The 25,631-nt window shown below is 56.4% G+C and overlaps 1 protein-coding gene across 4 annotated transcripts in view; it reads left to right on the forward strand.

Moving 5' to 3' along the window:
- The first annotated feature begins 2,245 nt into the window (after nucleotides 1-2,245).
- Nucleotides 2,246-25,631, forward strand: part of PRKAR1B (protein kinase cAMP-dependent type I regulatory subunit beta) — a 78,639-nt gene continuing 55,253 nt past the window's right edge. The window contains exons 1-4 of one of the 4 annotated variants that reach the window (XM_027610764.1): nucleotides 2,246-2,268; nucleotides 4,192-4,389; nucleotides 16,791-16,949; nucleotides 17,831-17,922. In XM_027610764.1, the coding sequence (XP_027466565.1) occupies nucleotides 4,213-4,389; nucleotides 16,791-16,949; nucleotides 17,831-17,922 (428 nt within the window). In that variant the 5' untranslated portion in view covers nucleotides 2,246-2,268; nucleotides 4,192-4,212. Of the gene's footprint in view, nucleotides 2,269-2,718; nucleotides 2,742-2,827; nucleotides 2,907-3,124; nucleotides 3,225-4,191; nucleotides 4,390-16,790; nucleotides 16,950-17,830; nucleotides 17,923-25,631 lie in introns of those variants that run through there. The other 3 variants (XM_027610765.1, XM_035722124.1, XM_027610766.1) reach the window with 3 other exon arrangements.

A 25,631-nucleotide genomic window follows, 5' to 3' on the forward strand; every position in this document is an offset into this window, starting at 1 on the left:
CCTGTAAATATTGGTTTAGATTTATTTCTGGGCTCTTTGTTCTGATCCCTTAATGTTTGTTCGTTCCTTTGCCAGATTCATAATATTTTAATTCCTTTATCTCTATAATGTATTTTCATATATGGTTTTTCTGAGTATTCACGCCTCTTCCTGTCTGAGTCTGTCTAGGCTGCTGTGACAGAGACACCACACGCTGGGCGGCTTATGAACAACAGACATTTCTTTCTCCCCGCTCTGGAGGCCGTGTCCGAGACGAAGGCCCTCTTGTGATGTCCACGCGCCGCAGCAGAGGCGAGGGTGCGCTCTGGGGTCTCAGTCATGAGGGCACTGATCCCATCCAGAAGGCCCCACCCATGACTGACTCACCCCAAAGCCCCTCCTAGCACCCCGCACGGGGTTAGGATTTAAGCAGGAGTTTTGGGGTGACACAAGCATTCAGCCTATAGCATTTCTGCAGTGGTTTCCACCTCGTCCAGCACCAACCCAGACACAGGGCTGGGCTCTTTCCTGGATTCCCCCCGTGACAGGCTGCATGCCGGTCACCACGAACTTGGCTTAAAACAACACACACTGATGATCTCGCATGTCTGCGGATGGGAAGTCTGGGTCCTCTGGCGGCTACACTCGAGGCAGCACTGGGTTCTCCCCCGAGGCTCCACGGGGTGTCTGCTTCCGTGCATGCTATTGGGCCGCCACCGCCGGGGGCCACACCCCAAGGCCACACCAGGGAGCGTGCATGATCAAGAGTTCGCTGACATACGGTGGCGATACTGGTGTGAAATTTTACATCTCAGACCTACCTGGTGAGCAATGTGAAAGCTGAAAATGAGCACTGTTTTCTTATAACGTCTCCTGCTGCCTCCTCCCCGGGGAATTTCTCGCCGATAGCAGTTTCTTCGGAGGCGTGGAGCTTGCGGGGTGGTTTCCGCCTCTCCCTTGCCTTCTCTTCCTCCGTAGCTCTCTTCTCTCTTCCCCTGTGGCCCCGTTTCCTGCATCCCTCCAGGGCCCTTGCCCCTGTGTACTGGGGACGGGACTTAGCTCTCTCCCTGAGGAACGGCTGTGGCCCTGAGAATAACCCCTGGTGTTCATGGTCACTGGACCCCTGCTGCGTGCTCCTCCCTGTACCTCCAGCCTCAGGTAAAAGCTGCACTTGAGTAGCATCCGCCTGTTTGAGATGGGAGGGTCTCCTCCAGGAAGGTTCTGGCACCCAGGTGTCATTCCAGAGCGAGCCCTTGGTAAACAGCAGTCAGCCACCTCCTCCACCCTCTGAACCCTCAGGGCTTCTGCATGCTGCCCAAGGCACCGTGCGCACGGAGTGGTCCCCTGCCAGGCCCATCTCAGACCACGATACTCTGCCACCTCTCCAGAGACCCGGGTTGGACGAGTAGTCTGCCTTTCTGCATCGCAGAGAATGTTTGTGTTTAGTCTCCGTGCCATGCAGACTGAATAAAGAATACAACGAACAGTGCCCATGCCCATGCACTGCTCTCAGCATCAAGCCAACAAACTCACGTAGTTCTTGTGTGGCACTTGCCGCGAGAGCTACAAAGTCCAGGGAGCCCCACCCCGTCTGGAGGTGCGGTGCCCCAGGGAAGTCTTCCTGCAGAAAGAACACTCAAGTTGAATCTTGGTGGGTAAACTGGAGCGGGCAGAGGCAGGAGTCTGGGGGTGGGTAGTGGTTGGGAAAGAATGTGGCTTTGAAGTTGGGTCTTTGCAAGGCTTGGTTGCCCAGGTTCTAGGGGTGAAATAAAGCCCCCCGGAGCTGGGGAATGTGAATACCTTCTGCTGGGGAACACAGGAGGGCTGAGCACATAGGGTGGTCCTTCCCTGCGGGTGGAGGGAACATTCTCAGACAAGCACAATTTACTTGGTAACCTGATACCAGTGGTATGTTTTTGGTGGAAGGATGTGGCTGCTTGGACACCCTACAAAAGCCAGGGTTTGTCACTATCCAGTGGGGAGGTGACCTGTGAATGCCAGCATGGTGGTGCCCGTGCTTTTACAACCAGCTCTGTGAGGGACATTCCTACCATCCTCACGTAAGGGCGCTGGCTACTGATTGTCCAGTTGGCTTCCCTGCTGACGACCTCCCCCTACATTGAGGGCAAGGGCTGGGGAGGCAGAAAGGAGTTCCCAGATTGTCTACCTGAGTGTGACCTGTTCCTCTCCCTTCACACAGGCAGGAGGAAGTCGGGCAGTGTTAGCCCTGCTGCAGGGGCATGCCGGCGGAGGCCGGCCACGCTGTGCTCAGCCTGCTTTTGTGGACAGGTGAGTATGGGACAGGGGAGTGTGGGAGAGGTGAGCAGATACCTTCCCCTTCAAGGCCTGAGCTCCCTAGCCCCTCTCCTGGTGCTTAGACCACTCTATGGAAAGGGCGGGGACCGCCAACTGATTGAGATGAAGTTTCTGCCACCCCCTGCCAGAAGGGGGGCAAAGCATGACGCTGGGCAACAGGGACAGAAGGGCAGTCCTCCTTTCTGCAGGTCTGGGCTTATAGATTAGGAAGTCACCCCAGGGACTCCGCAGGCCTCAGGGACCTCATGGACGCTGGAGGAGGGTGGGAAGAATTCAGCATGACCCACTGATTTCCCACTGGGGCATTGGGATGAAGCTGGTGCCCTTAACTAAGAAAAGGAAATCAGCTCACCTCTCCCTGGGGTGGCCTGGGGCCCTCTGGCCACCTCTTCTGGCCCTGAGCTGGAGAGTGGGGGCCTGCAGACGTGTAGATGAACCTGCCTGGGGTGAGCAGTGGGGGGTCCTGGACATCACCCTGAGACGCACCGTCACATGGTCTTCAGTGGCGGTGGGGGGGGGGGGGGGCGGGGTTGAGGTGTGAGGAGTGGGTGGTGGAGGGCAATGGTGGTTGTCCTGGCTGCCTGTGCATGAAAATCTGTGGCTTCCTTCAGGTGCGTGGGATCGTTGGGGTGGGGGGAAGGGAGGAGGAGGGGGCACAGGGGTAAGCTAGAGGTGAGGTGGGGAGAGGTCTGTCGGGGGGGGCAGATGGAGGGATGCTGGGGGGCAGGAAGCACAGCAGAGTGGGGGGTGGGGAGGCCCGATGCGGGGGCGGGCGGGGAGGGGGACAGGCCGGGCGCGGGGGTGGGGGTGGGTCGGCGCGGCGCGGGGGCGGGCGGAGGGCGGCGCCGCTGCAGTGCGGGACCCGCTCGCCGGCCGTCCCCGCCGCGTCCCCGCGCAGCCGCCTCGGGCTTCGGGCGCGGCGCATCCAGGTACGCCGGGCTGGGATGGGGTCTGCGTCGGGCTCCCTGGCCTGCGCGGGTGAGGGGCTGAGCTCGGCCGGCCCGGAGGCCCCGGGAAATGTGGGCCTTTGGGGAGCTCCCGCCCCCTTGGCCGAACCTGTGCCCGCGGCGCAGTCGTGGAGAGGCGCAGAGGCCGGGGGCTCAGGCTCCGGAGGCGCCGGGGCCTGGGGAAGGGGCGCGGGGGCTGGGGGCGCGGGGCCGCAAGAGGGGGCTGGGGGCGCAAGGACCAGGGGCGCGGGCCCTGGGGAGGCGGCGCAGGGACCGCGGGCACGGGGCCTGGGGAGGGGGCGCGGCCTTGGGGTCTTCCTGGCGGCCGAGAACCCGGGTCTGGGTCCCAGCAGCGGAGCGGCTGCGTGGCTCCCGGTTCCTGAGCCGTCATTGTGACTTAGCCCGGAGCGCTGGGCCGAGAACGCCGGGCTGAGAATGTGCGGCCCTGCCATTGTTCTCCATGTAACATCCTTCCCGAAGGCCCCTCAGCTGGGATTCAACTGTTTGCCTTGTTTTCTTTCTGTTCCTGCCAAGCAGGCTACCCCAACCCTGTAGCAGCACCTCCCCATATCCCTGGTTCACACAATTGTCCCTAAAAAGGGAGGAGGGATGGTGGCAAGTGAGACCACGTAAGTGCTGGGCTGGCCACTCAGGCCCCCGGGCCCCCCACTCCCCACCTTCAGATTTCTCAGAGGGGAGGGTTTGCTCAGCCATGTACAAGTCTGTTTGAGTCTCCTCCATGCCCGCAAAGATCTGTAAGGTAAGGCTTTGTGGCTGTCATGTTAACGGCTCATCCAGCCCTTCAGAAGGAAAGGCCTGTAAGCACGGACCCTGAGACCGTGTCCCATCAGTCACTGGATGGGACTACAATGACACATTCTGGGGCCCTGTGGGGTGCCGCCCCAGGCTTCCGTCCCCAGCAACCTGTGATGTGCATTTCCCCTACCAGGCAGCCAGAAGCGGGGTCACCATGGCGTCCCCGTCGTCCTACCAGGCGGAGGAGGATGAGAGTCTGAAGGGGTGTGAGCTCTACGTTCAGAAGCATGGCGTTCAGCAGGTCCTCAAGGACTGCATCGTGCACCTGTGCATCTCCAAGCCCGACAGGCCCATGAAGTTCCTGCGGGAGCACTTCGAGAAGCTGGAGAAGGTCAGTGACGACCACCCCCTGCTCTCCCCTGAGGCACACCTGTTCCCTGTGTCGTGCTGGCTCTTGCAGGGAGTGTGGGGAGAGCAGTCCTCCGTGGGGCCTGACCTTGCCTCACCCGTTCCAGGGCTCCTAGTCCCAGCCGCAGACCCCCGCTGGTACAGGCTCTACCGCTTGCAGAGCTTGGGGAAGAGTTGACTGTGAAGATAGCTTCTGGGGCCCACTGACAGTTTCCAACTCGGGACAGAGATGGGGACCGGGTGTAGTTACAGGTGCCACTGGCATTTGGGCTGCTAGAACATAGCTGGCCATAGCCGGGATAGGCATGTGACGTGGGGCGTTTGAGACCGGATTCGGCAGTAATCTGCGCCTCTGGGAGGAGGTGGGCATAGGCAGAGAAGAACGCCTCTCAGACTCGTGCAGCGTGGGAAAGCACACGTCCATCCACACGTCTCTTCTGAGGGGACCCCCCCAGCTCATTCCTCTGTGAATGATGTCCCTCACCCCTTCCTGGCTCATCGGTGGGAGGACAGGCTCAGAGCAGGAGGGGTCCCTGAGCCCCTTGGCAACCTGTCCCTCCGTGGTGGGCTCCTTCCTTCCTGCCTCCGGCTCCCGACCCTGAACACTCTCTGGGCGGCACCTAAGACTCCTCTTCTGGGCCCCTTGCTCACAACTTCACTGTTCCTGTCCTGGTCTCAAGGGTGAATGGAACCCTGGGTCAGGCTCAGATCTGAGTCCCTCTGAGTCCCCGCCCATTAGTGTTTCACTTTCAATGGGGGCCTCCTGTGGACACAGAGCTCCAACCCAAAGGGGTGAATTTCTTTCCTTTAAAACAATCCATTAAAAAAACATTTTCAAGTATGAGTGCATGGCTTTTAAAGCAAGTTTGGAAAGTTCAGAGATAGAAGGGGTCACAGTCACATGTGGTCCCCTCCGTGCATTTTTCATTTGCTCCGCGTTCTTCACAGACCTCACTCAGGTGGGTGCGCAGTGCTGGGTTGAGTAGACGTGCTGATACTTTCTCAACGTTTCCCTTGCAATTGGATAGTTGAGTTGTTTCCAGCTTTGTTTAATGTTAAAAATAATGCCACGCTAACACGTTCCCATGTAGACTCTTTTCCTGTGTGTGGCGTTGTTTGTCTTCAGACACGGGATTACTGAAACTCCCAATGGCAATACCGGGCGGAAGTGATCTTGTTCGCGTCCTTGTACACTACCACCACGGGGTTTGGTTGGTGGTTTGCCCACACTAGCCAGCTTTGGCTGTGTTAATTTGAAAAGCTGTTTTTGTTCAGAGGATAGATGAAGATGGTCATGTAGCCTTCATCCGTTTTCCTTTGGTTGCGTTTGAGGCCGTGGTTGAGGAGAGGCATTCCACAGGGGACTTGTGGGATGTGCTGTTCCCTGCGTGCTGGGAGAATTAGGCAGGGGACAGTCCATCCTCCCCCGTCTCAAACCCTCACTCTGTCAGGGCCCCAGTTACTTCCCGTGGTTTGCTCACAAGTGATGCCCTCCAGGTGACGTGTCTCAGGGGTGGGCCTGATGGGGGTGGCTGGAGTCGGGGAACCCACTTGGCGGCTGAGGCAGCAGAGTGAGACCCAAGTAGAGGTTCTCAACCAGGGACATTTTGCCCCCAGGGGACCTGTGGCAATGGCTGCAGTTAGTCAAGCATCTAGGGTTAGCGGAGGGGGAGCAACATGGCCAGCTCGGGCCATTCCGTTTGGTAGGGTGTTCAGGGCTTGCCGGTGGAGTGAGGACAGAAGCAGGAAGCGTGGCTCCTGGGGCTTCGTCCGGACCCCTGAGTGGATGGGGGCGGTAGGAGCAGATGGGCAGGGAGGGGGCCCTGCAGGCTGCAGTCCGCACTCAAGCGTTTGATGGTGTGCCATCAGCCTTTGGTGTTCCTTGGCTCGTAGGACCTTGGTGCTGACCTCTGCCTTCATCCTCACATGGCCTCCTTCCTTAACGGGAGGCTGTGTCACATTGCGTTAGGGCCCCCCCCCCCCCCCCGCAATGACCTCATTATAACTTGATTACATCGGCAAAGACTCGTCACCAGTAAGCTCAGAGTCTGAGGTCCTGAGGTTGGGAACCCAACACGTGAACTTTCAGGGGACACAATTCAACCGCAAATAGCCACTTTCTCAGGGGCGGGTAGGGCGGCTTTAGGTAGGCCTACCCACGACGGAAGTCCAGTGGTGAGTAGGAAAGCAGGTTACAAGAGTTGGCTGTGGGGGCACCTGGGTGGCTCAGTCAGTAAAGCGTCTGCCTTCGGCTCAGGTCGTGATCCCAGGGTCCTGGGATTGAGTCCCACGTCGGGCTCCCTGCTCCACGGGGAGCCTGCTTCTCCCTCTGCCTGCTGCTCCCCACTCATGCTCTCTCCTCTCTCTCTCAAATAAATACATAAAATCTTAAAAAAAAAAAAAAAAAAAAGCCTTGGCCGTAGGGTATAGCTCTGTTCTTGTGAGAGGCCTCGCCAGCCGCGGAGTATCTGTCCGCGCAGGAGTGCTCTGAAGTGGATGGCGGGCACTGATAGAAGCATGCGCCCAGCAGCCAGACTACGGATTATCCCTGTAACAGACAGATCTGAGCCCCCCCAGAATATAAAGTCCCTGAAAGCCACGGGCGTCCCCTCTGCCGTCATGCTGGCTTGCCCCGCTAGCTGCCGCAGAGTGTTTGTAATAGGGGAGCAGGGGGGCTCTTTGGCTTGGGGTGTGGCGGAGCCCTGGGTCTTGGGCCCCAGGAGCCTGTGGTCCAGGGGAGGGCAGAGTCCCAGGCAGCACCCCCACCCCCCCCATGAGGCCGGCCTGAGTGGACAGGAAGCCTGGGGAGGGAGACTTCTCATCATGTGTGACAAGCAGGAAGCGTGTGTGTGGGGCCCCCGATAAAGCCCCAGAAGGGTGTCGCTAGGCCGGCACAGACCAGTGGGGATGGCCCAGCTCTCGGGGTGCTGTCCGGGCAGGCCAAGCCCAGCTGCCAGCCCTCAGGCCTCGGTGAGTGCAGTTTAAGAAGGTCGTTTTTCTCAGGTCCAGTTGTGAGGGGGCGAATAGTCCTTATCCGCTGGCCAAGCATAGCCCGAAGCTTCTCCATGGTGGGATCTTGCCGAAGCTCGTGGAGCGGTAGAATCGTTGGTCCTTGTAGGGATGCCCTTTAGAGGCTGTAAGGAAAGTGCCCGTCCCCCTTCATCCGTGTACCCAGCTACGTTTCTCTGGGACCTTCTTCAGCATGCACACACATGTGGATGTGGGTGGTGGTGGCATACGTGCATTTTTAGTTTGATTTTCCTTCCTAGTATCTTTTGTGTAAAATCTATACAGCATAAAATTTACCATTTTGGCCATTTTAAAGTGTCTGTTTTGGTGGCATCCAGCGCACCCTATTCTGTGTTCTCCTCAGTAGCATTTTTATGGTGTGTGTGGCCATAAAACCATGTGATGTCACAGTTTTTACTTTATTTGTGTTGTTTTGTGTTTGATGGTTTTCAGTTTTTTTGTTTTCTTCAGAAAACACCTTTATGCCAAGGAAATGATTTGAAGAAGGAAGAGCATGCACGCAATCAGGGTGTGCGCGCTGGGGTCAGAGTGTGGCTTGTTTTCAGGGCTCTAGAGCCGTATTGCCACTTTACTCCCAAAGACGGAATGAGTTTATGGTTCTCCTAACATGCGTGAGTAGTGCTGTTTTCCCAAACCCGCGTCAACATCAGCTTCTCTACAGTTGTTCTTGTGCTAATTTGTGGATATGGACACCACCCTGCTGAGCTGGGTGCTCCTTCCCTCCTGGTGGCCTGGCACCTTCCCTGGACACTGGCTCTGTGGGGGCCACACGAGGGTCCAGGCTAAGGCTTTGGTCTTTAGTAAAGATGAAAGTTACGTTGTGTGTCAATTTTGGAACGAGCGGACACATCTGGGAAGAGAGAACCGGGACCACTCCCCTCTCCCATTAAAGGTCTTCTTTGAATTTTAATACCCTAAACGTGTGCTCTGTGGTGTGCAACTGCGTGGGTTCTGATAGAGGTGTCCAGTTGTCTACCGTCCCTGAGATCCAGATCTGTTGAGCTGCCTTCCCCTCCCTCCTGCCCTTGCTGGCCAGACCACCCCGCCCCCGTAGCCCCTGGCAACTGCTGAAGTGTCTGCAGCTCAGCATTTTCCAGAACCAGTGGAGGCCTACAGCATGTAGCCTTTGAGTCCAGCCTCTCTCACTTCCAAGGGCACCCGAGACTTGTGCTGGTTTTGTGCAGGCCAAGAGCGTTGTTTTGCTGAGTCCATGGATCACAGTCTGCTCATCCTTTGGCCAGTTGAGGGATATCTGGATCACTTCCAGTTTTTGGCAATGACAGAGCCGCTGTAGGCATGTATTTGTCTTGCAGATTTCTGTGTGAATGTAGATTTTTATTTAACTTGAGAAAGTGTCTGGGTCGTATGGTAAGCACATGTTTGACTTGGTAACAAAGTGCCCAGCTACACTGTCTTGTGTTCCAACCAGCTGTGGTTCTTGGCCCTGAGATTGCCAGCACTCGATACTGTCAGCTTTCGAAAGTTTGAGTCATTCTGATGGGTACTTGCTGGCCCTTCCACCGGGTTTCTTCCTCATTTCCTCATGACTGATGGCACAGAGCATCTTCCCATGCACTTACTTGCCATCGGCACGTCTCCTAGATGAGGTGCCTGCTGAGGTCTTTTGTCCGTGTTTCTTACTAGGCTCTTCTTTACTGTTGGGCTCGGAAGTGCTTTATGTGTTCAACTTGTACCCTCACGTATGCAGATGTGAGTCCCGTGTAGTCCCTGCTTTGCAAACACCTTCTTCCAGTCTGTCCAGGGTCTTCTGCTCATTTGCTCGCTAGTGTCTTTCACAGAGCAAAAGTTTCCACTTTTGAAGGTGGGTTTATCAATGCATATATTTATTAATGAATTGTGCTTTTGTATGGAAGTTTGTATGGGAGGGCTGTGCGCTGACTTTGGGTGATCCTCTGTCATCCATCAGCTGGCCGTACGTGCCTGGGGGCACCTCACGGTCTGGCTCACTCTGTCTTCATGCGTTGCTCTTCTTCAAAATTGTTTTCTCTACTCCGGTTCCTTTGCCTTTCTAGGTATATTTTAGTGATCTCGGTGACATGGACCAAAAAATCCTCTTGGAATGTTGAGTGGGCTTACACTGAACACATCAACCAGTTTGAGGAGAATGGAGAACGTTCATCTTGAATCTTCCAGTTCGTGAACACAGAGTAGCTCTTCATTTACCTAGGTCTGTGGTTTCTCCTGTCTGTGAGAGAAAGACTTTTATTTTCAGGGGCACCTGGGTGGCTCAGTCTGTTTAGCATCTGCCTTTAGCTCAGGCTGTGGTCTCAAGGGTCTCAGGATCATGGGATCGAGCCCCGTGTCGAGCCCCACGTTGAACCATGGGTTGGGCTCCACACTCAACAGGGAGTCTGCTTCTCCTTCTCCCTCTGCATCCCCACCCCCACTCATGCATGCCCTCTCACTCTTTATCTCTCTCAAATAAATAAATAAAATTTTTAAGAAAAACAGAAAAACTTTTATTTTCAATATACAGATCCTTTATATGTTTTGGTTGATTTGCTCCTATTTCATTTTTATTGTATTTTTAGCAGTACTTCTTTGTAGTTGGTAGGCTTTACTTTTGTTTTTGAAGATTTGTGTATTTATTTGAGAGGGAATGCACATGAGGCAGTGGGGGAGGGGCAGAGGGAGAGGAAGAATCTCAGGCCGACTCCTCACTGAGCGCGGGGCTCGATGAGGGGCTTGATCCTGAGACCCTGAGATCATGCCTGAGGCGAAACCAAGATTCAGTCACTTAACCAGCCGACTGTGCCACCCAGGCGCCCTGGTAGGGTTTGCTCTTCTAGAGCAGTTTCAGGTTCACAGAAAAATTGAGCAAGAAGTACAGAGTTCCCACGTCCCCCTCCCCAGCCCGAGCCCCTCCCCGTGCACACGGCTCTCCTGTTTATTTATTTATTTATTATTTATTTGTTTAAAGATTTTATTTATTTATTTGGCAGAGAAAGAGACACAGTGAGAGAGGGAACACAAGCAGGGGGAGTGGGAGAGGGAGACGCCAGCTTCCCACTGAGCAGGGAGCCCGACACAGGGCTCCATCCCAGCACCCTGGGATCATGACCCGAGCCGAAGGCAGACGCTTAACGACTGAGCCACCCAGGTGCCCCTCCCCTATTTTGTAACACTGCACCTGCTGAGCGCTTGTCACACCTGGTGAGAGACGCCATCGTCAGCTGAGGCCCAGAGTTTACATCAGGGTCACTCCTCGGGCCCACAGTTCTGCCTTCTCCAGAATCCCACAGTACGGAGCCTTCGCAGACTGGCTTCAGTCACTTATTAGGAACCTGCGACCAGGGGCTCCTGTCAGTAGGACCCACCCACCCACTCACCGAGCCAGCCTCTCCTTCCTGCCGCCTCCGACCCTCTTGCTCTCCGAGCATTGCGGTCCTCCGCCAGGGACATTCCGGGCGGGGCCTGCTTCCCTTCGGACATCTCTATCCTCTTCAGGCAGAGAGGATCAGAAACTTCCAAAATGGGGATTTCTTAATTTTCTTACATTTGTTTTTTATTTCCAGAATGATTTTATAACTAACATTAGTAATAGAAAATAACTTTTACGGAGAAACTCCTTGCAGATAGAACTCTCAGTGAACTGCTTTCCCCCTTTTTCACGCGTGTTTGTGTGCATCACACGTTCTGTGCACTTGTGAGTTAGGTGCCCTCGCCCCCTCCCTGCCCACCAAGCAGCACAGGTGTGGTCACGTGGAAGATGCTTCTGCAGACCGGGGATAGAAGGCCTGCCGCTGGCACCGTGTGTCGGAGCACTCAGGAACACAGCCACGTGGACACGGGCAGCCCCAGGATCTGTGAGAAGAGCCACAAGCCCGAAGCCAAAGGAGGGGCTGCCGCTTCTCCATCTGGTGGAACGTCACGTGGTGCCGCTGGGTCAAGTGAATGTCAAATGGTTAAAGCAGTTTCCAAAAGAAGGTTTAGAGCTTTCAGAAATTGCCGAACAATAAAAAGAAAGGTTGATTCCACGAAATTTAGGGAAGTTAAGAAAGCACAGAAAAGGGTAAGGAAACAAAGATGCCTCGTCCAGATCTCTTGAGGGAGACTTTCAGCGTCTGCTGTGTTTCCTTGGAGGTGTGTTTTCCCCTGCGGCTGATCCTCCCACACGTCGTAAAATTTGTAACCTACTGTATGGAATTACCAAGGATAGACGACTCCTCCAGAGCAGTTCAGGTCTACAGAGGAATTGAGCAGAACGTGCAGGGCTGTCCTTGCCCCTCATGCCCCGCCTGCCCCTGTGATTACCTTCCTGCACCTTCCTGCCTCCTGCAGCTGATGAGCATCACCCTGCGCTCGCTGTCACTAACTGAAGTCCACGGCCTGCCTCCGGCACGGTCTCTGGGTTTGCACGGTTGTGTAACAACATGTATCCAATTACGGTATTACACAAATCCACCATGCTCCACCTTGTCTCCCCTCTCCAGTCCCCGGCACCTGCCCACCGTTTACCGCCCCCGCAGTCCTGCCTTTTCGGGAGCGCCCCACGGCTGGAATCCCACAGTCCGGAGCCGGCTCGGGAACACACGTGTCGGGTTCCTCCACGGCTTCAGAGCTCACTCCTCTGTAGAACTCGAGTCACAGTCCGCCGTCTGCACGGCCCACGGCGTGTGTGTCCATCCCTGACTCCAGGGCACCCTGGTCGCTTCCCAGTTTGGGCAGCTGTGGATAAAGCTGCCGTAAAATCCGCACACAGGTGTCACGGGGACCTACGTTCTCACGTCCTGGGGGTAAATGCCGAGGAGCACGTCCGCTGGACTGCATGGCAAGAGCGTGGCTGGTTTTGTAGGAAACCACAGGCCCCTCCTGACGTGGCCGCGCCATTCCCTGCTGCTCCGAGGGGCCCCGCTGCTCCACATCCCGCCAGCATCTGGTGCTGACCGTGTTCTGGCCCGCGGCCGTTCCAACGGGGGGCGGTGGCGTCTCCTCACTGTTTTCCTCTGCGTGTCCCCGAGGACGCATGATGTGGAGCATCTTCCCGAGTGGGTGTTCCCTGTGGGCAGATGCTCTGTGTTGGGTGTCTGTTTTCCTGTTCTTGAGTTTGAGAGGCTTTTTTTGTATATTTTGGACAGGAGTCCTTTATTGTATTTGTGTTTTGTGGATATTTTCTCCTAGTCTGTGGCCTGAGTTTTCATTCTCTGTATATAATTTGATTCCTGCTTTTGGTTTTTTATTTTGTTTTTTGTTTATTTTATTATTTATTTATTTTTAAAAGATTTTATTTATCTATTTGACAGAGAGAGAGACAGCAAGAGAGGGAACACAAGCAGGGGGAGTGGGAGAGGGAGAAGCAGGCTTCCCGCTGAGCAGGGAGCCTGATGCGGGGCTCGATCCCAGGACCCCGGGACCATGACCTGAGCCAAAGGCAGACACTTAACGACTGAGCCACCCAGGTGCCTTGTATTAAAAAATTTTTAAACGTTGCAGAGAACGTTCACCGATATCTCTTTGACACCTCTCATTGCTTTGCTTGGATGTATTTTAAGAAAGAGAATTATGGGGCTCGGATGTACACATTGATTTGTGAAGCTGGCTGTGCGGCAGAAAGGGTTTATTCATTCACATGTTTATTCCACAGATACCTACTGAACCCCTGCTGCAGGCCTGCTGCCTTCCAGGTGCTAGGTCGTGATACCGAGCACAGGAGTTTCCGGCTCTGCCCCCCTGGGCATACGCCCAGCTGCACGAGACAGTAGGCCCTGGTCTGCTCTGGTCACTACTGAGTTCTGCTCTTTCTGGGTCCTCTCAGTGTATGATCAGGCAAAATACGAGATCCAGGAAAGGTGTGTGTAAGTCAGGGTTTTACAATCAAATACACAGTGGGACATGTTATTAAAAGGATCCCCAGATGAGTTTAAATCATTTTCTCACTTAAAAACTCTATTCTTTGATTATAATCTGATAGTTACTTTATTATCATTAATAAAGAAGTAACCAGAAAAAAGGAGGCAGCCAGCCTCCCCATGCACTTGGAAACCAATAACGAGCTTCTGCATAATTTATTGAAGAAGACTGTCATAGTAAAAATCTATGTAAAAAGCAAAAAATCATGAAATACCTAAACTGAGTGACAAAGCTTCCCGTAGTTGCAGCAGAATCGATCCTTGGAGGGAAAATTACTGCTTCGCCAGAAAGTAAGATCAGGAATTCCTGAGCAGAGCACATCACCACGGATTGGGCGGCTGCAGGCAGCAGGAACTGATTGCCCCACAGCTCGGAGCCCGGAGCACGAGGCCTAGACTTCAGTGGGGCGCTTCCTCCTGCGTCCCAGCCTGTCGCCTCCAGTCCTTCACTTGCAGACACATCACCCAGCCTTTGCCTCTGCCTTCACAGCGAGGTCTGCCCTGCGAGCCATGTGTCCAGAACTCATTTTGACCTGACAGCATCTGCAAAGGTCCCATTTCCAAATAGAGCCACCCTCGGGAGGGGGCCTATTGAACCCACTGTGTGTATGGCCTGGGAAGTCGGAAATCGAGTGACAGAGCCAGACTAAGCAAAGGCATGCAGAGAATAATAAAGATCTGGCAGAAGGTAATGAAACAAAGAGATCAGAGGTGGTAGCAGATGATAAATGCAGAGATGAATAAAATAGGCATCTGGGAAGGCGGCCTTGCAAAGAGATGGTGCGAGCTGGTGCACAGGTTGGGGAGAGGGCGCTTTCTGAACAGGGTGCCTGGGGAGGTGTGGAGGCTGAGCTCACAGGGGCCCGCGGGTGTCCCTGGTTCCACTCGGCTTATCTGGGCAGGCTCAGAAGGCCTCTCCTCCAGGAAGCCCTCCCTGACTCTTCCCCTCCGCCCGCCCAGCCCTGTGCCTAGTCCTCTGGGGCTCGTGCTGTTATCTTGCCCTGACTTTTCACCTGTCTCTCCTGTTAGACGGAAATCTTCATGACAGAACTGTGCGTTTTTCTCTGTAGCAGTCTCTGGGTGAGGTACTCAACAAGTGATTGAAACGGCACATTTCTCTCCTCACCCTGCCACTGAAGGACGAGTGCCCCTGGACGTGGCCCTTGCCCTCTCCTGGCTTTGTAGGCGGGAATGATGGCCCTGGGCCCGCCTTCTGCTCTGAGAGGCTGTAGCCCCGAGAGAGGGGCTTGTGGGCGGCCCGGGGCCGGCACCATCGACCCCTGCCCTGGACACCACAGATCTCCGATACCACGGCGCCCACTCGGTCGGAGGGGACAGGGGCCGAGGGACTGTCTCCCTGGGGGGAGCCCTAGAAATGCTGACTGTGCACAGCCACTGGGAGTCCAGTCCCCGCTGGGACACAGCCTCCCCTCCTCTGGGGTGTTCAGGGCCTGTGCGCGGGGTCAGGCTGACATGGCTAACCGCCCCAGCTGTGGCCTCAGCCAGCACGCCTGGGGGTGGGGCGTGGAGGGAGGGATTCTGCCTGTCCCGGGTCCCAGGCATGCGGGCTTCTCTCAGGAGCAGAAACTCAGGTCCAGAGAATCTCCCCTCATCCCACCCCTCCCCGGCCAAGAATTTTCTCTTCTCAGGCCACAAGCCTGCCTTTCACCCCTCGTGCCAGAAAAACGTGGTCAGAAGTAGATCGTGACCGTCATTTACGATCCAGGGAGCACTTGGCCCCGGGGGCAGAACAGGGACAGTCCCTGGAGCTGCGTTAGGCGTTTCTGGTGCAGATTCTGGCCGCGGAGGTTTCTGGAAATGCTGTTCCCACACTGCTGTTGTGAGGACTTCTCTGACCCCGTGCCCTTGACCATCCTGCAGCCCAGACAGCTCATCAGCGTGAGAACAGGAGACAGGAAGGGGGCTCCGGAAAATTAGAGGTTTTCCTGGAATCCCAAGGGGGAGGGGAGGGGATGCCATCCCGTTTCCACCCAACGCCTCCCCAAGTGGCCTCAGATCTCCTGGATCCTGCCCAGTTAGGCCCTTTGCTGGCAAGCATGGAAAATGGCCCGTGGCAGGACAGTGATGCCCACGGTACCAGGAAAGTGAGGCGCCCAGCACTCTTCCCTTCCCTCTGTGTGTAACACAGCCACTGCGCAGGTCTTCACCTGGGCACCTCTCCCAGTGGCCCCGGGGCCGGCCCGGACACGATGGGGCTTCCTGGCAGGTCTCGTTCCTCTGCTCTGACCCTCCCGGGTGGGCGTCCCGTAACCCTGCCCTTCCTGCTGGAAACCCTCTCGCTGCACCCAAGCCTCCCAAGGGGGCTGCTGAGTGAGATGGCACCCCCAAGCCTGGGCTCTGGAGGGCGTGTCGCAGGCCGGGGCCCAACATCAGCCCCCAGCCTCTGAGCATTGTGGTCACGACAGCATATGTAACTCAAGGACATGGGGCTCAAACCCCCTCCTGACTCTGTTCATTCAGCCTTCCTTTCCAGCCGGTGCCTGAGGTGCCACGTCTTGTGAGTGGGGAGGGTCCCGGCTGAGCGTGTAGTGGGTTCTGGCGGCCCATCGTGTTGAAGCAGTGTGGGGAGAACTCCGGGACTTAGAGACGAATGGTGGATGGAAGGCTTCTTGCTGGAGGTGGCACCGACGTGTTCACCAGGGACACCGCTTGGGCGTGGGCAGTAAGGTGGAGGAAGCCCTGTGTCCCTCTTTCTGCTCTCCCTTGGCCAGTAGCTCTGGCTGCAGGTTGGGTACTTGCCTCTGGGGGTTTGTCTGGGATCCCTGGAGCTGAGCATCTGTGTGTCCGCCCTGAGACCCCAGTGCTGTGTGGGCCATTCCCCAGTCCGGGTCTCATTGTTTTCTCAAAGTCAGTGTGTCCAAACCCAGCACACATCAACCACATGAAAAACAGCCCAAACCTGGGAAAACGGCAAGGATGTGGGGCACGTTCGGGCACAGCTGCTGTGGGAAACGGCTTGGCAGGCAGTTCAGCAAACCGTGCGGTTCTGGGCGAGCAAGGACGGGAGCCGAGGAGGGGCGAGGGGAGGGAGCCTCAAGGGGAGGGGACTCTGCACCCACTGTGGCATTTGCGGGGTTGGGGCGAGTCCTGAGACGTGGAAAGCGCGTTCTGGGCTGGGAGGAGCCCGTGCCGGCTGGGGGACACGTGCAGGCAGGTTGTGACCATGGCACCCTCGAGGGGATGCGTGTCATGCCAAGACTGGAGGCCATCGGGGCCTTCAAATGTGTCTGATGTTTTCCATGGCCGACACCTTGCCTGTGCTCGCGGTGAGGGTGGGCAGAAACCCTCCGAGCAGGAGCTCTGTGGGGCTGGGTGGGAAGACATGGACTTGGGGGTGCCCTTGGAGCCGGCGGTCTGCCGGGCACGGAGGGAGGAGGGTTGCACAGGGCCCCTCGGCTGCACCCGCAGGTGGACAGACCGCGCCGGCTGCTGTTCTCAGACCTCCCTCTGTCTTCTCCCACAGGAAGAAAACAGACAGATTCTGACACAGCAGAAGTCAGACTCCCATGATGAGGAGGTCTCCCCGACCCCACCGAACCCCGTGGTGAAAGCCCGCCGCCGCCGAGGGGGCGTGAGTGCCGAGGTGTACACGGAGGAGGATGCCGTGTCCTACGTGAGGAAGGTGGGCCCCCCCCGCCCCGGCCCTCTGTCCTGGGGTCCCTGCTCCCGGCTGCTCTCCCTTCTGCTCTGAGAGGGGCCGTGGTGGTGGGAACGTCGTCGTCACAGTCACTGCCCGTGGGCTCGCAGGCTGTGGGAGAGGAGATCCTATGGCTCCCATCCTCCTGGAGACTAGAGCCTGGCCTCAGAGCCGCCCAGTGGGAATTCCCTCCGCCGCGCTGCTGTTCCTCGGTGTCCCGCCCTCGGGTTGGGCGCCCAGCCTGCCGCTGCCAGGCCCGAGCAGGTGCGCCTTCGTCGTGGTGTGCTCTGGAGGGTGAGTGCACACGCGGTGTCCCCATGCGCATCGGTGTGCGGCCCGGCCTCCTGCCTGCCCTTGGACGGGGGCCTGTCATTTCCATCTTGTGGGTTTATATTCTTATACCCTCACTTTTACTTTTTTTCTTGGTATTTTTAGTTTTTGATCTCTTAAAAAAGTTAATTAGGCACAAAATGGGTAGCCTATGGTTTCCCATGTGTGTGAGCCCAGGTGGCTGGGATGCTCAATCTCTCGCGGTCTGGAGGCCGGGCGTCTGAGAGCAGGTGCCGGCGGCCTGGTTCCTGGTGGGAGTCCCGCCGCCCCCCCCGTCCTCCGGTGTCAAGGAGAGCGGGAGAGCGGGCTCTTGGGGGTCTGCTCCTCTGGGGTGCTGATCCCGCCAGGGCCCGCCTGCAGACGCCACACGCTGGGGGGTAGGGTTTTGGGGACAGTCTGCCCATGCACCACTTTGTGTTGCCGTGCAGGGTTCAGGGGCGTCGAGCGCACTCCTGCCGCTGAGCCGTTGTACCCCGTCTGTCTGCAGGGCCCTCGGGGACGCTCACAAGTCTGACTTTGACTGGCTTCCCCTGCAGGTCATCCCAAAGGACTACAAGACCATGACGGCTTTGGCTAAAGCCATCTCCAAAAATGTGCTGTTTGCCCACCTGGATGACAACGAGAGAAGGTAGGAACCTGGGAGGGGATGGGGCCGGGATCGACACCCCTCCCCAGCCTTGCTGGCCGCCAGCCGCAGGGGACGTGCGTGTGCCCAGGTCAGGATCTGAGGCTTCCATGTGCCCTTGTCATCCACAGACACCCATGGGCCTCGATGCCGAGTCATGTGGCCCCGGCGGGCACCAGGAATGACTGCAGGGTGGGGTCTTTCCGGGGGGCCACCCAACATCGGTGAGGGCCTCGGGGGCCATGTGTTGGGAATGGAGAGCCTACAAATAATTAGGGAAATTGGACTCCTGGAGAAAATCCCTGGGACCGTTCTGCGGTGCTTGTGGATTCATGCGTGTGCGCTAATTCCGCGTCACAACGTGGGCTCACGTCCTCCACGGTTTGCCCCACTCACGAGGTCGTGAACGGCCCTCTGTCAGGAAGGGTCTCTAGCATCTGATTCCATAGAGTTGCTGTAAGACCCTTACTTCCCTCCCAGGGCTGCTCGTGTTTTCTCAGTGACCGTGGCTGTCCTGTGCACTCACCTTTGGTACTTGTTTGTTTCTTCCTTCAAGTTCAATTCCTTGATGTGGATGAAAGGGTGTGTAGGGTTTTAGTTTTTCTCTCTTTTTTCTCATTTTTGGCGAGTTATGTTTCCTGGCTAGATAACCAGGCATGTTTTGATGACTGTGCTCTACAGAACCCAAACGACACGCAAATCCATGAAACAAGAAGAGAAAGTCCCCCCTGCAGCCTCATTCTGTGACACTGGTGGGCCCTTTCACCTGAGCGTCCCAGGAAGGTGTGTGTGTGCAGAGTGCTGCCCCGTGCGGTGGCTCCGTGTCTGTCCGCCCCTCGCTTTGCCAGCGTTGCCGGGAGGCTTACGGCTCCTGGACGGTGCAGCGTCTATGCAGGATGGGCCCCAGCTGCGGAGTAGGTGCGCCAGAGAGACGCGGCAGGAGGTCTCAACAGATGTGATGCCTTTCCAAGGGCCGCTGGCGACATCGCACGTGTGGGTCCCCTGGGAAGGCTGCAGGCGCGTCCAGAGGCCTGGTGCTCTGGGGCCTCACGCTGCTGGGGCACTTCTGGAGTCTCCGTGGTGGAGGGCAGCTGGAGCCGTGTTCCAGGGGATGCCCACCCCGTGGAAGCACACGGGGGCACGACAGGCAGGGAGGGGAGGCCAGTTCTCTGTGTGGGCCCCGCTGCAGTGCCTGCACCCCAGGAGGGTCTTGCCATGCAAAGACGCTCAGGATTCACCCTCAGGAGGCCCTAAATGCAGTCTTGGGTCCTTGCAGGAGGGGGGCACAGGAAGGTTGCTCAAAAGAGGAGAAGCCCTGTGACCACAGAGGTAGAGATGGAGCAAGGTGACCTCGGGCCAGAGGCCACCAGCCACTCCTAGATGCGAGAGTGGCTGGAGGGGTCCTTCCCTGGAGCCTCTGAGGGCATGGGGCCCTCCTGCACCTCGATTTTCACCTGCTGGTGCTGATTCTGGTCTTCTGGGCTTCTGAACTGGGAGACCACACGCTTCCAGTGTTCTCAGCTCTCCTAATGGAGGTGTCCACCTGGCAGTTATGGTCTCTGTCACCAGGTGGGCCCAGATGACTCAGGAGTTGTATCTTTATTAACTTGAATGTAAACATCAAAAACTCAGTCCAAATTTAGACCTGGTTTTTGAGTAGATGGTGCATTCACATGGATCGAAAGTCAAAAGGTGCCAGGGGTCCAGAGTGAAAGGTGAGCTATATGGAGGTGGCCCCAGGACCCTGGCTTGTCCCTGGGTCCCTCTGCAGTTCCCTTTCTGCGGACAGACTCCCCACTCTCAGGCAGGAGGTCAGATATTCCCCGCAGTGGCCACACAGACCTCTGTCCGTTCTTCACCGGGTTTCGATCGTCAGGGACGGATGGCTGCGGACTGTGCCTGGATCCATTGGGTCCTGCTAACTTGCACTTTGGTGCCTGCTTGGGGGAGGAGGTGCCCCTCCGGGTAGACAAGAGCACACGGCCACCTGGGCAGCGCAGGGTGGACTTTGATCTCGGAGCCAGCGTGGAATATGTATCTGTACGTAGCAGATCCTGGTTTTGTTCCTGCTGGCCGGCAGGTGGGTTGCTCACCTGGGTCAGGCCCAACCTTGAGTGCAGGGAGAGAGTTCTGGGGCACAGTGATTTGGGCCTCAGTCTCCCAAAAGTTGGCTACTCACTTGGAAGATGAGTTTTGTTCTCTGGGTCTCCGTCGCCTGGTCTGGTCTGCCTTAAGCTCTTCCAGGGACGGCCACGGGAGCAGAACTCGACGTGAGCATGTGGGCTCATTATTATTTATGGCGATGGTCCCTGTGAACTTCTTCTTGCTCACGTACTCCCAGATGCAAGCGCAGCACCAGCCTGCTCCAGACACCGTGTCTTGCTGGCGTTTCAGGGCGCAGACGCTCCCAGGACTCATATCCCCAAGGCTTCCCTTGCTGTTGCCGGAGCCACAGGGGAGGCTAACCAAGCGTCGTAACCCTGGCATCATCAGGCTCAGCAGCCGCGCCCTTCTTCAGAGCCTGAGTTCTGATGGACGTGGTCAAGGTCAGCCGAGCGAGTGAGAGGCTCCTCCGGCCGTGGTCTGGAGCCGTCGTCCTGTGTCGCTGCCTCAGATGTGTGCGGGCCAGAACCTCTGGCCTGGCCCAGCCACAGGGAGACTGGGAACGGGCTCCCGCGAGGTTGAGGTTCTGCCTCGTCAACGGCACCCACCCGTCCTCCCGTGTGCAGCTTACGGGCCTGCGTGCGGCGCCCTCAGGGTGCCCCCATGTTGTGACAGGACCGCCCTCCTGTTTGAGGGTGGGGTGCGCCACCACGCGTTTATCCACCTACTCGTCAAGGGACACTTGGGCTGCTCCCGCCTTTTGGTGGTTGTGCCACACGTTCCTGTGAACATGGGTGTTGGAGCCTTTGGGGTGCACACCTAGGAGTGGCTTTCGGGGCAATCGTCCCTCCGCACGTGACTTCCCGAGGAGCCACCAGACTGCTTCCCCTCCAGCCCGACTGAGCTTCGAGCTTCCCCTTCTGTGGGGCCCACGTGGCCCCTCTGTGGCAGCCGTGTTTGAGCCACGTCCTTCACATCCTTTCCTGGCCCCTCCCCGGCTCCCAGGCCCGGGCTGCTGTAGGGCTGGTGTCGCCTGAGGGCCAGTTGATCTGAGCACTATCTCCGGCCGTCCCAGCTGCATGTGTCCAGGAAGTGTTTGTGCTCTTGGCCCCGACTTTCCAGAATCACATGGTTCCCACTGCCTCGGACTTCTCTGGATCCAGGAGCCAGGGGGACCAGAAGTGCAGGAAGCAGATGGTCGGATTGAAAATTCCTCTTGGCGAGGCTGGCTTGGGAAGAGGGCTTTCACGTGGGGGGTTCTGCTGCAGGGAAAACTCACTTTCCATATTGAAACCCTGAGGGGATCCTTTTTCTGGCTACGGCCTGTTTGGGTTCAGGAAGTGGGCTCCGGAGGGAGCGGGCCTGAGACAACGTCTCTTGACCTTTCACTTGATGTCCCCCTGCACGGTATCCAAATTCTTTGCTTTTTCCAATTTATTAGAAGCTGGGCCCAACAGCCCGAGCTGTGGTTTGGGGCACATTCTTTCCAGGTTCGCAGAGCGCCTGGCACGCCCCAACTCAGAGCTGCCTCCCGCGTGGGTGGAGGAAACAACACTCCTCTGCAAGCAAATCCACTTGTGGGGTGAGTGCCTTTGTGCTCAAAGCCCCTCCTGTTAAACTCAGATGTGAGACAGGTGACCCTGTGGTCACAGGCGGGGTGGTCTTGCCCTTGTCAGATTAAGACGGTCCCTCTCCTTCAGAAGGTTTGTGTGGCGGTGCTTCGGTGAGTCAAGAGGTGAGGGCTTTGTTTAAGCTCCTTTGTTCAGGAGAAGGTAGTGCAACGTAGCTGTGGGGGAGGGCCGCTCACCGGCCACACTGCAGTGTTCTGTCTCCTAGGACCGCGGCACTCCCAGCTGGTGGTTACTGGAGGCTTTTCTGGCCTCTGTTTCCCCCTCTGTATGTAACAAGGGTCTGTCTTTTGCCCGAGGCCATACCCCATGTCAAAGCAGAGACACGGTTCTAACAGGAGTCCCTGAGGCTCCAAAGCTTGTGCTCTGCCTCCCCCGCTCCTGTAACAACAGGTCACACGCACCTACAGGAGGAAGGAACATGGGAGAGGGGGTGATCCAGACTGGGTCATCGGGGGGGCCCCAGGTGTCCTGGGATGAACTGAGACTGCAGGGAGTGGACTCTGGCTTGCTGGGTCTGGGGAGCAGCAGGGAGGACCAGGAGACCCCTGAACCCTTTGTGTCAGGCCAGAGATGCGTTAAACATACAAACACATACATGTCCAAACTGACACACACACACTAATGCATGTGCACACACACGCTTATGTGTACTCATCCACATATAGACACACACACACACATACGTATACACAGTGCATACGTGTGCACACATTCTCACACGCACTTGCCTGTACACACAAATGCATACTCACACACACGCATGCTACAGAATTGAATGTGTGTTAAAATATTTTTGGAAGGAGACTGTTGAATCATGTCATTAAGTTGCATAATGACATTCTTTGGGACTCAGTTTCCTCAAGTGTCAAATGAGAGTAATAAAACCTACTTAGAGGGTCGCAGGGAAGGTGAAATGTAGTGATGTTTATGGGTGTATCATTATCCCCATCCACATCATCATCACCATCACCATCACCACCATCCCCATCATCCCCATCATCCCCATCCTCATCAAAACCATCAGCATCCCCATCATCACCATCCTCATCACCACCATCACCATCCTCATCAAAACCATCATCATCTCCATCATCACCACCATCGTCATCATCATCCCCATCATCACCACCATCCTCATCCCCATCCTCATCAAAACCATCATCATCCCCATCATCACCACCATCATCATGAACGCCATCATCACCATCACCATCATCACCTTCATTATCACCATCACCATCATCACCATCCTCATTAACACCATCCTCATCTCCATCATCACCACCATCACCATCAGCATCCCCATCATCACCACCACCATCATCATCATCCCCATCATCACCACCATCATCATGAACACCATCATCACCATCACCATCATCACCTTCATTATCACCATCACCATCATCACCATCATCACCATCCTCATTAACACCATCATCATCCCCATCATCACCACCATCATGAACATCATCATCCCCATCACCACCACCATCACCATCCCCATCCTCATCAAAACCATCATCATCCCCATCATCACCACCATCATCATGAACGCCATCATCACCATCACCATCATCACCTTCATTATCACCATCACCATCATCACCATCCTCATTAACACCATCCTCATCTCCATCATCACCACCATCACCATCAGCATCCCCATCATCACTACCACCATCATCATCATCCCCATCATCACCACCATCATCATGAACGCCATCATCACCATCACCATCATCACCTTCATTATCACCATCACCATCATCAGCATCCTCATTAACACCATCATCATCCCCATCATCACCACCATCATGAACATCATCATCCCCATCACCACCACCATCACCATCCCCATCCTCATCAAAATCATCACCATCCTCATTAACACCATCATCATCCCCATCATCACCACCATCATCATGAACACCATCATCACCATTACCATCATCACCTTCATTATCACCATCCCCATCATCACCACCACCATCATCATCATTCTCATCACCACCACCATCACCATCCCCATCCTCATCAAAACCATCAGCATCCCTATCATCACCACCATCATCATGAACACCATCATCACCATCACTATCACCATCACCATCATCACCATCCTCATTAACACCATCATCATCCCCATCATCACCACCATCATCATGAACACCATCATCACCACCACCATCATGAACACCATCACCATCACCATCATCACCTTCATCATCCCCATCACCACCATCACCACCACCACCCTCCTTCCCCTCCTCACCATCATAGTCATCATCATCCTCCCTTTCTGGTAACCCTTTTGTGGTGTGGAGGGCAGGCTGAGTCAGTGGGCTTCTCCCTGGACACTGCTTTGCCCTTCTGATGCTGGCCCAGACATGCACATGAACCCCACAGCCAGACCTCACTCCTTCTCAGTGTTTAGTCTGAGGCCACTCCACAAGGTCATTCTCTGCTCCATCCTGAGCCTGAGGTAGGTCAGCTGGCTGCTCTGGGCCTCAGGACACAGCAGGAAGGAGTGTGGGACGCCAGCTCATGCCCCAACATCAGTGTACAGAGGGGAGGGTTTCAAGGCCCAGTGAGGGGAAGGCCTTCCCCACTGTCCCTTGCTCCAGGTCACAGTAGGAGTCCTGGCTGGGACTGGAGCTCCTCATGCCCTGGGCTGGCCCCTTGCCACTTGCTCTGGGCCATGCAGCAGGTGTCCTAGCTGGGGCTGGAGCAGGTGTCTTCATGCCCCTCCATAGCCCCTCTGCTGTGTTGAGTTACTCCAGGTGAGGGTCCAAGTGGCGGGTATAGACTCCTTGCTTGGTGTCAGCTACTGTGAGCAGATGCAGATCTTCTGTCCTTCTTGGGGATGTTGGGGGCAGTTACTCTCTGCTCAGGGACCCAAAGAGCCTCAGAAGGTAGCCCGCAGGGTGCTCCAGAGCCCTGGGCTATGCCAAGAATCCTGGCCTTGCCCCAAGGATGCATCCCAGACTGAAGGAGGGAGGGAGGAGCCCCCTGGGTTCAGTCAGGTCTCTTCTTGGCTTGCTCTGATTAGGGTGCCCGGGGACGAGCATCGCCGTGCCCCTGGGAGTCCAGAAGCGCGGTAATGAGGCACCATGTGCATGCGGTACGGGCAGTCCAGGCAGCTCTGTGCTTTGGGCCCTCGGCTGGGGCCTCATTATTGGAGCCGCCAGACGGGCGGGCGAGAGCATCTCACCCTGGGGCGGTCTTCCTGGCAGCGGCCCCGCTCTCTGCAGCTCTAATTAAAATGGGCCTCTGGCTGGAGGGCCGCACCGCCGGCCGAGCAGCTGTCTCCTGTTATCTGCCACTGTCTCTGCCTCCCGCCCGCGCATCCCCAGCAGCCTGTTTTTCCACAGATTGGCTGGGGTCCCCAGGTGATGGGAAAAACACGCCGTCTGCTGGATTCACATGCAGCTTTTGCTTCTCCAGCGGCTTCGGCCCCTTCCCTCCCACCTGGCTCTGGCTTCAGGGTTGCTGCTTCTCTTTCAGGCAACACGAAAACACAAAATTAGCAATTGGAGAACGCAGGGCCTTGTCTTAGTAGGAGCTTGATGGCTCACACAGGCAACGAATTTAGTTTTCATCTTGCACAGAGCCACCTGCTCTGGGCAGAGACCTTGAGGATAACAACTTTCAGGCCACGGGCACCGTATTCCATGGGAAGCTGGAATTTGGAGCTTGCATCACATGATGTGTTCTGAGCTGGTCCCTGGACCTCAGGCCTCATGGGCACTGTCTTGTTAGAACAAGGCTGACTGGCTTTGTTGCTGATGACATTGGGCTGATATGAGGCATGGAGGCGCAGAGGGTAAGCAGGCTGCTTAAAGCCCCCCAGTGAGGACCGGGAGAAGTGAGCACAGGGCTGTATCGGGCTGACCTGCCTCCTGCATGATGACGCCACCCAGCTCCCAGGGAAGGGGACAGTCTTTTCAAGAGTGCCCAGAATCAGTCCAGCTGATG

The sequence above is a fragment of the Zalophus californianus genome, chromosome 10 (genome assembly GCF_009762305.2).
Source record: "Zalophus californianus isolate mZalCal1 chromosome 10, mZalCal1.pri.v2, whole genome shotgun sequence".
NCBI classification, from domain to species: domain Eukaryota; kingdom Metazoa; phylum Chordata; class Mammalia; order Carnivora; family Otariidae; genus Zalophus; species Zalophus californianus.